Here is a 12,747-nt window from a genome sequence, read left to right on the forward strand (position 1 = left end):
TATGATTAATTATATTCTTAACTAATCTAGTACCATTGAAACAAAGGTGTTTCCTTTCCATAATGCTGTGATAGACTGTCCCCAGTGACTCAAGTGCAAACAGATTTATTTCACCTCACAATTCAAAAGCATCCATCACAGAAAGACAGGGGCCCATGAACTGGAAGAAGCAGGTCAGAAAGCAGAGAGCCATGAATCCTTGGGTAGCTCACTTTCCGGTTCACCCAGGCAAGGATCCCACACGAGGGAACGATGCCACTGACAGAGACCCATTGGTTAGCCCAGTGAAAGGTGCTCCCACAGGCACGGCCAGAGGTCTGACTCTCGGGTGATGCTATTTCTCCAGTTGACAACTGAGACTAAGTATCACAGTCACCAAGTTCATTTTTATGTCCTTCAAAATAAGGGAGATAATATTAAGTATGGCAGTCAACATAATTGATATGAGATGATATAGCATCAATATAAATCACAACACCTGTTATTTTCAGATCTTAAACTTTTATTCCAAATACTTAAACACAAAATTGTGAAAGCAATCATAATGCTAAAAAGAAAAATATGAAAATAAGTATTTGAACTCATGTTCTTCCATTTGAAAACATTTAACATAGAAATATAGGTCCTCAAATCAAATAGTACATTGCATCCTGGTGTCTAAACCTCCCCTCAGAGAGGAAAAGTAGACTCGTGGAAGCCATTGAACAAAATGTATCATTCATTATATGTAAAAATAATAATAGTAATAATAATAACAATAATAATGATAATAATAATAATAAAGTAAAATACAACCCCACAAAAATATCTCCCAAAACAAATTACTTCGGGGTTTTGCTTACATAGATACTTAAAGAAAGAAAAAAATTTAATGTCTACAAAGTATCAACTTTAATTTAAACTATCTTATAGGGAAACTAGAACAACTGCCATACAGTATCTAATGGCATGCACATGTATCAAGTAACTGCTTGCAAAACTAATCCGGTGGGCACACATATGTCATCCCAGCTACCCAAAGGCTGGCATTGGAGAGTCTCAAATTCAAGGTCAGCCTGCAAAAATAGTGAGAACTTATCTCAGAAAGAAAGATGGGACTATTTCTCAGAGGTATACGCTTGCCTAGCATGTGCAAGACCCTGGCTTAGTCCTCCAATCCTGCCTCCTAACTGTGTAGAATTTGAAATCTGTGTGAAATGAAATGAAACCCATACTTTCAACCCCACTCCCCCCAAAAATCTTTATTTTCATGCATACTTTGTGAAAACAAATTGAGACAAAATTAAATTCCTGTCCACCTGAGAGAGAAAGACATCTTTCCCCACTGCTCTGGCATCTGTGTGCATGTTTATTAATCCCAAGACACTTCTTAACCTCTCACCCACCATTCATCAATTTTCATCAGCTACAGTCACTGGTCCCGCAGCGCACGGCAGAAGGCTGGCAAGTAGACCTGTAGAAACAGGTTTCCAGTTTCAGAGCAGAAAAAATGCATTGCACTTCTCCAGCCCTGCTGGGGCAGGAGGTGGGGTGGGGGAGTGGGGGTGATAGAATCCTCCATTCCTTGTGGTGAATTTCCCCCAAAGTATGTACCTGCATTTGCAATGGGAAGTCTTAAAAATAAAAGTAGAATATCCTAGACCAGGGTCGAGTGTGCAGTCTCCACACTGAGAGAAACAAATAGCCATAGGCGACACTCTACATATTGAAATCCTGTGGCCAGGTGTTCCGGAGGTTTATCAGAATGTGATCTGATTAGAAGAGTCGGGGGAAGGATGTGCTATAAATCAAGCCCAGAGTCAAATGCTTCTGAGATTGTCCTACCATCCAAGCAAGGGGAATTTAATATCGGGCAGTATTTACAGTGCTGCCAACTGACTAACTGAGTGAATGGGAAGACATCTACCAAAAGCGCCAGCATGCTCCAGGGACTAGGAGGATGGTGGGAACTTAGCTGTTTATTAGTGCACAGACATCTGTAAGGATTAAATGGGATGAAAGGACTGGTGGTTTAGAAGCCTATTAGTTTGCAAATGACAAAACAGAGAGGGTTTTTAGGATAATACTTAAGTGTGTGTATGTTTTTGACAACTAAATTACGAATGTCTTCGATGTGCTCCATGCAGAAAGCAAAGAAAACGGCTGCATCTTTCAATAGAAAGCACTAAATTCAATCCCTGCCTATGCACCAAACATGTGCCATTTAGGATAATGTCATTCTTGCACACTTGACAACTAAATTACAAAGCTCTTTGATATACTGTGTATGAAGACTGACAATTATGACCAATAAAATCAAAGGAAGAAAAAAACTAATTAACACTAACATATCATTATGACTCACTAGCAAATAAAATCCCGTGGCTGCTCTTAAATTGCTGGTGCCTGGCAAAATACTGAATTCCTAAGGACATGAATAGTTTCCAAATAACTGCAGCCACTAGAGGGTTTATGGATTCCTTAGAGGTTTGGCCCAATTTTATTCTATCCAAAGGCCCAAGACAAACAGATGACTTCCCATCCCCAAAGATATAGCTCTTGGGTTTATAAACTGTAGTGGTTAGTGTAGATCCCAATTATGTTCTGCTGCTACTATATAGACAACAGAAGCACAGTATAAAGAACCCAGAATCAAGAGACTAAGGCTTGGGTTCAGATTCAAAAATTGGGTATTGATTATCCCTGTAATTTTGGGGATAATCCAAAAAAAATCCAAAAATAATAAAATATAAATAAACAATGTACACATGTTCATTCCTCTACTCTGTTATGAGTAGACTCCATCTAAACTTAACAAATAGAAAAAGCACAGCACAGTCCTGCTACTAAAATCTGCACACACTGAAACTCAACTGATCATAATCGAAAGAATAACACACTGCCAAAAGAGGAAGACTTTAGGAAGCCTGGACCTATTCAAACCATGTCTCATATAGAGAAAATCTGACTGACGTTTTTATCAAGGCATTAAATCTGCTTTTGAGCAGTAAAAAATGTGGATTTTAAAAATCTGTAACCTTGAGATTACATGGAAAAGCACTAAGACTATAAATGACTCTTAATTAAAAAGTAAAAATAAACAACCAGAGCTGGCTCTAGATTACTAAGCAAGCATGACTTTATCATACTTAATAGGTAGCTGTCGCTAACAGGTGCATTCTCTAACTTCATTATTGAAAAATTTATGACACCAGATGACCTCCTAGACACTGAAGGTGACAATACTGAGGCCATTTAAACCTGGAAAAGGATGATTTTCTGAAACCTCTCTTGGTTTAATTTATTTCTGTATAAATGTAGCAACGAGAAAATGCACTAAGATCCCTTGGTAAAGGCCACCACATCCTACACATGTACAGTGTTGTTAGAGAAACCTCAAAGGCTCCTTTGAATCTTGTAGGATAAATCAACATATGTGAAATTTACAAAATAGTCTTACAAAATATGATAAAAAGTATGACATGGCAAAAAAACTGCATAGATCTCAGCACAAAATATAATAAATTGAAGTGGAAAAAAAATGCCCAAGATAAATTTCTTTCCTAGCATGCTTGGCTGTCCTTTGACAGCCCTGGCTTCAATTTTCATGGCACACAGTGGCATGTACACACATATCTCTGTGCATCCCTGGTCCCCTGCAGCTACCGCTGCTCCACGTTATTGAGCTTCCAAATAACTGATTTCTCCTGGTGCTCTTCTGGACTCACTAAACGGCTCAGGCAATCTCATCTCGTCAACTATCGATCCCTGACCAGGTGACAGCACCTCTGGCCTTTCACTCCAACCTGTCACCCCTTGGGTGATAAGACCCACCCACACGACAATGTGCTAGGTGCTAGGAGAAGACCTCACTGCAACCCAAAGGAAAACACATTGGCAAATACCAACTTCTATGTGGAGATCCTATTTAAAACTCCATTGAATCTTGGCTTTCCAGAGAGTCCTCAATGCCCAAAGGGTCCCCTAAGGTCTCCTTTGAGTTCATGGTAAACCCAGAGCTTTTTAACGCGTTATGAGCATTCATAAACTTCTGGAGGTATTTTGAAGTATACAGCCAGTGATGTTTCAGGACATCTTCCATCTCGTAGCACTTGGACTGCCTGGCATTCATTTTCCGAAAGCGTCTAAACAGCTTGTTACCCGATTCATTTCCCTCACTTGCCCATGCCCCAATCGAGCCATCCCTTTCAATAATTTCAGGGACATGTGCCAAGGTTTTGTGAAAGTAATTGGTGATTTTGCCCTCGTATCTATATTTGAACTTGGTGGAGAGGAGTTCCGCGAAACGCTGTGAGTTGAAACTGTACTGACAGAGGGACTCTGGGCACTCTTTAGCGGGACATGAAGAGCGCCACACGGGTTTCATCTTCAGGTAAAGGTCCATGAGCTCCCTGAGAGCTTCATGTCTCTCCTCAGAAGGAATTAACTCACAAACTGCGTCTACAGTCTCTTGGGTCATAAGCTTCCGGGCAAAGTTGCCATTCATCCTCATGATTGGTTTTAAGTTCATCCTTTTCCGGAGATGTTTGTCCAGGGTGGCCTGCCATCTCTTCCTTTCCTCTTTAGAGGCATTGGGATGTTTATACACTTCCCCTATCTCCAGCTGGAAAATCTTATAGAATTCAGCTGCATTGCCAATGTCACAGTGAAGCGCATCTATGGAAGGGACTGTCTCGATGAAAGGTTTGGCAGAGACCCCTTTCACCCGGTCCCGGAGCTCTTCCACGGACTCGTGATACGGATTGGACCGCCAGACCTCATAGCGCTGCAGGTTCTCGGCGTGGCTTCTGGTTATGGAGTGGAAGACAAGATTCTGAGAGGCTTCCAGACGGGTGGCGTCACAGAGTGTACAGATGTAGACTGAGCCAGAAGCTTCCAAGCCTTCTACTTCCCGGACAAGTTTTTCATCGTACCCAGTGCCCCTGAAGATGAATTTAAAAGTTCTGGGGATGCCTCCCATCTCCAGCGTTAATTCACTGCTCTTCATGGCCTCCCTCTCCGCAATGAGGGGGCTTAGAATAGCAGTAAGGGTCTCATGGTCAGACTCATCTGCCAGCATAAGACACAACGGCTTGCAACACAGTTCAGAATTGGGCTTGGGTTCCTCAAACACCTTCACGTTCTGCGAACCATGTTCTATCGTAATTCTCATGACTGTGAAAGAGAAACGAACGGCCTTTTCTGGAACTGCGGGCCCGCTCCCATGCTTCTCACTCACGTCCCCCATTCCATCGCAAGACTCCTTTACCACCACTGTGAAGGGACCATTCAGGTAGTCATCAAGATCTTGGGATCTCATGCCTTCCAAGATATCTTCTTCCATGTCCATCAAAGCAGACACCAAAGCAGAGTCGTAGCGGAACCTCTTCGCAATGGTATCTACTGGGTACTCATCCACAGAGGAGGCAAGTCCAGATAGCCCATCAATAATTCCAACATCAGTTCTGGAGGACACATTCTTCAGTGGGGGCTGCCACTCAAAGGGATGGTAGCCTGGCAGAAGGACTTTCTCCGCATTCCGAAGAGCATGCAAAGGTTGAAAAATCTGCCTCCCAGTGATAGCTTTCACAGTCCTGTACATCTTATGGTATTGGCTACAGCTGAGGAAGGTATTGACACGGATGGCCAAGCAAACAGCTGGTTGAAGCCCGGAGCCCCGGCCTTGCATGATGGCCTCTAACTCATCAGCTTGCCTGTGCTCATTCCTTGCCCTCAGTGCCAGGAGGAACAAAGTCAAGCAGACAGCCTTCACATCTCCGCCTTCTTCTTTGTCAGCAAATTCTTTGACTTGAATCTTGAGCTCCCTCAGCCGATGTTTCTGCGCCCTTCTCGTCAGTGACAGGAGATGCTGGCGAGGCCGTCCCCCTTTATTGATATGCACCAAAGTCTCTTTAGATTCTTTGTGGCTTGACACGTGGTGGTTATATTTTTCCAGACTCACTTCCTCATTACAATCTTGCGCGGGACACTTCACCATCAGAGAATTCAAGATGCTCAGAAAGGACTTCACCGGACTCTCCAGGTCAGTAGGGAAGCACGGATATCGGCAAGAGGGACAATAGCTGCCCATGACTTTGAGGCATCTGAGAATGCAGATCCTACAGAATAGGTGCTTGCAGCTGGTCTCCACGGGATCAGCCAGAATGTGTTCACATATCTGGCAGGAGATGGATTTCACAAAGTGTGCTGGGAAGTCCACGACAAGAAGCTTGGTACTGAGATGAATCTTACTGCAGTTGGAGATCTTCTTCAGGACTTCCTTGCTGCTGACCCTAGCCTGAGTTCTCTTGCGACGGTCTCGTCTCGCGTGGTTGAGCACAGTTTTTAGTTTCTTGCTGAGCTGCACATTGGGCTGATGTCTCTTCCTCTTGAGTCCCCGATGGGCAGTGAAACAGATGTCACAGGACTGTGTGTGGGGGTGCCACTCCACGGTCACGTTCCTTGGGAAGTAGATCTGACTGTGGGCACTGCTGAACTTTCTGTGCATGATGCTCCAACAGTCATGGCAGAATTCTGTCGGGTGGATGGAGTCAACATCCGCCTTCACGTCGATCCGGAAAATCCTGGCAATGAGGTCTGGCCAGGAAGTGACTCTTTTTTCCTTCTTTCGGAAAAGGCTTTGGGTTTTAGCGTCCACGGGCCCGTGGACTGGGTATCTCCGGCTGTGTCCGTCACTCTTGAAACGATTCCCACAGATGCGGCAGAAGTGTCTAAGCCTGGCTTGGTGAACTGCTTTGTCGCTTGACTTCCCATCAGCATGGAATTTCTTTGAAAATTTAGGATGGAGTTTCAGTGCTCGTTGGGTCAGAATTGAGTTCTGACCGCCAGGCTTCTCTGGAACTACTGGAGACTGCTCTAGATAAGTTTTCCCCTCTGAGGAATCCTTCTCCTTTTGTGCTTCTTCGGGTGCCTTTTCAAAGGATCTCACCCTAAACAGCTTAAATTTCCACTCGGAAAATTTGATTTGTGGGTGCTGAATTTCATCGGGTGCAGAACTGAGTCTCAGGGTAGACGGCAAAGAGGCAGCCATGTTGGCTAAGCTACCTGGGAACAATGGAGAGGGAGAAAAGCCAAGTTAAGAAAAGTATCAAACAAACAAAAACAAACAAGAAAAGTATCAATAGCGTATCGCAATATTTTGGAAATAACTTAGATTGATGTCCTCGGTTTTTCATTCATTTAATTCTTTCCAACGATATTTATTAAATCTCCTATTTTAATATTCTCTGTTGGGTGCTGATCATACAGCCAAAAATGGTCAATCCTTTCCTGACAATATTTGGGGACACTTATACTAAAATATATGCATGATTTTAAATACATGTATATGTGAAATTTAATTCCCTTTCCACAAAAACCTTGACATCTTTGAAGACAGAGTCTTTGACTAATTTCATGTCCCAACATCCCTGGTACCTATTAGGTGCTCAATAGTTGTTTGTGAATAAATGCAATGATAAACTGGATACTAAACAGAGAAAAGTAATATTTCCCACATTGTATTAGCCTCATTACACTAACTGGACAATATATTTCTAGATTTTTAAAGCATTCTTCCGGGAGATTGGTTGTTTATTTCTTCCAAACGGGTCATAAAGAGATGATAAAGCTACAAACCCAAAGAAACTAATTACTCACTACTTGAAAGGATGAAGCGAATTTTGAGCTTTATGAATGCAAACTAATAATAAGTATCATGGATAGTAATTATGCTTACAATTTTAATTAGCGAATGCTGCTGTAAATTAGAAGGCTGGGTCTACATTGGAAACAGAACCACGGAGCTCTTTAAACCTGCAACAAACCATAGCACAAGAATACTAAGAGGCTGACGGACTTCTAAGATGAAAACTTCAAGTAGTTTCAGACAAAACTCACACAGGTCATCCTGAAAATCAGTGCAGACCAAAGGTCATTAGCACTCCAGTTAGTAATGAGAAGAGATACGAGGAATAATTATCTTCTGGTTAAAAATATTACAGGTGAGGGAAGTGATCTGGTTTCATTATAATGTCAAAAAGTAAAGTTTTTTTTTTAATCACAGAAGAGAATGATGGTGCTTGTCTGTGAATCCAGCACTAAAGAGGAGGAGCAGAAGAAGCAAGGCAAGTTTGAGACCAGCCTGGGTTGACTCTAGAGAGTTCTAGGCCACCCTGGTCTAAATAATGAGACCCTGCCTCAAGAGTGAAAACAGGGGACTGGAGAGATGACTCCATGGTAAGAGCACTGACTGCTCTTCCAGAGGTCCTGATTTCAGTTCCCAGCAACCACATGGTGGCTTATGACCATCTGTAATGGGATCTGATGCCCTCTTCTGGTGTGTCTGAAGACAGCTACAGTGTACTCATCTACGGAAAATAAATAAATCTAAAACAACAACAAAAAATAGTAGTAGTAAAAAAACACTAAATAAAATGATATGCCAATTATAATATAAATATCAAACACTGTGTAGGAGAGTAAACACTGTCATCCGAGTCCTCTGGAATTAGACCACACTTCCTATAGTTCTCTAGCTCATCCATGCTTCCCAACTGTGATTACATTAACTCTTTTGACCTACAACTTATGTCTAGAAGCTCATTTTCCCCTCAATCGATGAACCAACTCAATGAGCTTTCTAGCCATGTAGTCAGGAACACAATGCCACAAATGAACACATTTTGACCAGGAGTGGGACTTTGGGCATCAGGGAAAGCGTGAAGGAGCTAAGGAGTAGTCCTGGATTCTGCTAGCAACATTGCTTTTGAATTCTTCCCTTTAAACTAACATACTTTATTCCAGGTATATCTGTATTACACATCAGAGATTTTTTTTATTAAAATTAGGGGCAAATTTCTAAGACTTGATTGAGAGGAAAACACAGTTTGGCTGTTCCTCATGCAGAACTATGGGAGTAAACAATCCTAGAAACATTTCAAAGGTCTCTAGAACCCCAAAGGTATTTCACGTGCAACCAAACAAAGGCTTCAAAGTCGTTTCTTGATCAGTTGTTTCTTCATTCTGCCTTGTAACAAATGCAAAGCCAATCTCTGTGTTCCTTGCCTTTGGCTTGAACCAAATGCCACTCTCACCACATTAAATATCGACCTTTCACAGTCAGCAAGTCAACTTCCCCTGACTTCCTCAAGCCTGAAACATCATGACCAAACCCACCAATCACATCTGTTGAAATGTCCCCATGGAAAACTGTAGTTACTAGCTAAGGCCAAGCAAACCAACCATATTCATTAGGTTGTTTTACAACTCAAATTATAAAAATGTATCCAAACTTTTGAAACAGAATGGAGGTGGGAAGCATGTGATATGTTTTAAGGGACTGTGCACAAGGGTGTTCGTGGGGACTTTATGTGGAAGCTACATGCTTTATGAGTTTGGGAAAAGGTAGAACTTTTAAAAATCTGATTTAGTGAGTCCTTGTAATCGCTCCAATTATCAAAGACTAAAAACTATTGCTATCACTTAGTTTTAATGAAGGCATGAAGAAATTAAGATACCTTCCTACACCCTTGAGATGATCATAAATGTAAATGAGCACAGTGACACTTTAATAAAGTCTTTTAAATGCTAAGATGTGTTGCCTTTGGTTCAATAAATTTCCTTTGGGGAAGATATTCTATAGTTATTCTATAGAAATGCCTCCACAAGTATATGTTAATATTTATATAATGCCTGGGGATATTTATTTGAAAGGTTGTTAGCTACTTTGAAAGGCAGAATAGAATACAGATTATCTCCAAAGGGGCACTATTAAATAAATTATGATCCAGAAAGAGAATAGAAACATTATGTATATATTACACATATGTGTGGTTTCTATAGACATAAATAAACAAAAGAAGTTCATGTGCAGAAATGACAATAGCAAGTGCAATAGGATCCTACTTATCCATACATATTTATACTTTATACACACAGAAATACAGGAATTCTAGAAATCTGTGCACTAAAATTCTAATAGTGCTTAATCTAGAAAGTAAAAATAGAAGTAAGAAAAATATCTGTTAATTTAATTATTTTTTTCATTTGAAGTTTCCCCTCAACACATGTAATTTTTTTGTTAGTTTTATGATCAGTTCAGCTCAAATAAAACTTTTTAAAGACCAGTTACATAAGTATTCATGATCTTTTTTTAAACATTCTTTCTTTTTCATTGTTCTACAAAAAAAGTTTAAGACCTGCCTAAGTCTTAAATCTGGCCAGCATCTTTACTCTTATTTGTTTGTTTCTTTGTTTGTTTTCTGTTAAATATGTCTCAGGGGGACTAAAATCCAACCTGTAGACAACATGAAGCTAGGACCGTGGAAGGGTGATTTGAAATCCTTCAAATGCTCTTGTCTTCTCTTGTAGCAAAAGTCTGAGAGTAGACACCTCAAAGTCTAAAGGCTGAGGGTATGATGCTGGCTCAGATCTATCCCAGTCAGCAGTATCACCTTGGAATTGTTAGCATCTACCACCATGGCTGTAACATCGTCCCTCCATAGGCCATGGACTCTGTGGGAAACCAGCCTGGGGTGGTATGGACAAGCAAGGCAAGGCTGTGGCTTAGAGTGAGATACCATCAGTAACCTTGGATGTCTAGAAAGCGCAGCAGCAGCTCATTTCTTGTCAGCTCTAACTGTAACCCATGCACTCCCCTGATCGACTCACCCTCTCCTGCTAACAGTGATATCATCACTGACTGGCCAGTAAGCCCCAAAGACCTCTTTCTCCCTGGTGCTGAGGTTACAAGAATGGGATATCACACCCAGCTAGTTTACAATGGTTTAGGGAATCCCACTTGGATCTTCATGCTGTGAACACTCTATTGACTAAGATCTCTCCCCATCCCAATCACACTTCTGTGCACCCAAGTGTGACCCCTCTTTGACGCATCTGACCTACCCCTTTGTCCTCTCCCTGGGTACCACTCCTGATTATCTGCCCCACAATATGCACGAAAACACTTCTAGCATCTACAAAATAACCAGAAAATTCTTTCCCTTCTTCCGGGGAACCCATTACTGAACCACTTTAGAAAGAAACGCACAGTTGCCACCCTTTGTTACACATCCCAAGAACATAACCTCAGAGTAGGCTGTCCTCCGTGGCAATTCTCAAAATTAATATGAATCAGAATCACTACAGAGATTGTTTTCCAAAACATGCAGATCATTAGCTCCCAGAGAATCTGCCTATTTGCTTAGGATGGAGTCCAGAAATTGCATTTTTAAATATTGCTGTGGTCCTGATGAAGTGGTGTACAAGTCACGTTTTCTGAAACACCGGACTTCTCAGCTCAGCAAATGTCAAAACCTGGAAAACTGCTCCTTTCCTCCCAGCCTGGAATTCTTTGTTCCTGATTATCTTCTCTTGCCTGAGCTAACCGTGTGTTCCTCTGTCTCCCCTTCTGCAGTTCTTCCCAAACCCTCCTCTGCCAATAGCATTCATTTATATCAGCCCCGGTGTGTTCCATCTGTTCTAGACGCCTGCCACGTCTCTGAACTTGGCCTTCTATTCCTTTCCCAGTTTTCCTCCATTCCAAACAAAAGCTAAATCAGTTCCAGCTTTTCTCATCCCTCCCTTTGGTGCCTGTAAGAAAACCATCTCTCTTAGTTCTGATTAGAAACACAAAAACATAATGAATGTTTTGGCTCAAGGCACAAAAAGCACAAGAGTTACCTTGCTCCACAGGCCTCCCAGCCAGAGTGTTAGAATGTCTGCAGCTTGGTTGTTAACATTCGATGCCACAGAGATAGCAACATATGCTGTCTACTCTCCTTGCTCTCTTGTCCTATAGTGCACAATGCTGCATTATGTATCAGCTCTCACTGTCCTTCCCACTCTCCCACACCACAGAGGGCTAACCACAGATGATGATAGCCAATCACAGACCAGCAGACCCCCCAGCTCCAGCTGGCACCTGGCTCTTCAGGAAGCTTAGCTGGGGGACCTGAGTGCAGAAACACTCAGGGTGTTTATTCTGAAAAGCTAGCTGTCATTTCATCTCCTGAGAATGCCTACGGTGGAAATGATATTGCCACTCTAATCTCTGGTTTCTCCCTGGACTCTGAGGCTCTGTGCCTCAGTTTCTGCATGAAAGTGCTAGCAATAGGAGCCAGCAATGGGAGCCAACAATGGAAACCAGTAATGGAAGCTAGCAGTGAGAATGCTTAGAGAAAAAATTGTTGGAATGGTACCTGTTCTTAGTAAATGTTCTTTTAAATATTAATAAAAGCATACATCTTTATTTATTGTATATTATAAACATGCCCAGCACACCTCCACCTGATCAAATCTTTGTCAGGTGATACATTTTTTTAAAAGAAAGTCTTTGATACATCTAGAAAGAGAACTAAGTTTAAACATGATTGAATTTCTTGAAAACAAGAGACCTGGATATAAATGACTCAGGCTTTAGATACTTAACACTGTCAGTTTAAGTCTGACCACCTACAACTTAGTATTGGCCTTAGAGCAATGGTCTGGTTCTTTGGCTGCTTTCTACATACTTACTTCTTATAAAAATCATATGCTATTGATAGTATTATCTCTAGAGAAAGTTTTCAAGTTATAGAAAAATTAGCCCATGGTTACCCAGCTGATAGATGTTGAAGATAAGTTGGAATTGTGAAGTCTTCTCTCTGTGTCTCTATCTGTATCTCTCTGACTCTACCTGTCTCTGTCTGTCTTTCTGTGTGTCTCTGTCTGTCTCTTTGTTTCTGTATCTCAGTCTCTCTGTCTGTCTCTTTCTCCCTTTCTCTGTGT

General features: G+C 41.6%; 1 protein-coding gene across 2 annotated transcripts in view; it reads right to left on the reverse strand.

The window, feature by feature from the left end:
* Positions 1-484: 484 nt before the first annotated feature.
* The window catches only part of Rag1 (recombination activating 1), a 39,092-nt gene continuing 26,829 nt past the window's right edge, over positions 485-12,747 (reverse strand). Inside the window, exons 1-2 of one of the 2 annotated variants that reach the window (XM_021186277.1) lie at positions 11,662-11,770; positions 485-7,044 (exon numbers count right to left, since the gene is read on the reverse strand). In XM_021186277.1, coding sequence (XP_021041936.1) covers positions 3,908-7,030 — 3,123 coding nt within the window. In that variant the 5' untranslated portion in view covers positions 7,031-7,044; positions 11,662-11,770 and the 3' untranslated portion in view covers positions 485-3,907. Of the gene's footprint in view, positions 7,045-11,661; positions 11,771-12,747 lie in introns of those variants that run through there. The other variant, XM_029474583.1, reaches the window with a different exon arrangement.

The sequence above is a fragment of the Mus caroli genome, chromosome 2 (assembly GCF_900094665.2).
Source record: "Mus caroli chromosome 2, CAROLI_EIJ_v1.1, whole genome shotgun sequence".
NCBI classification, from domain to species: domain Eukaryota; kingdom Metazoa; phylum Chordata; class Mammalia; order Rodentia; family Muridae; genus Mus; species Mus caroli.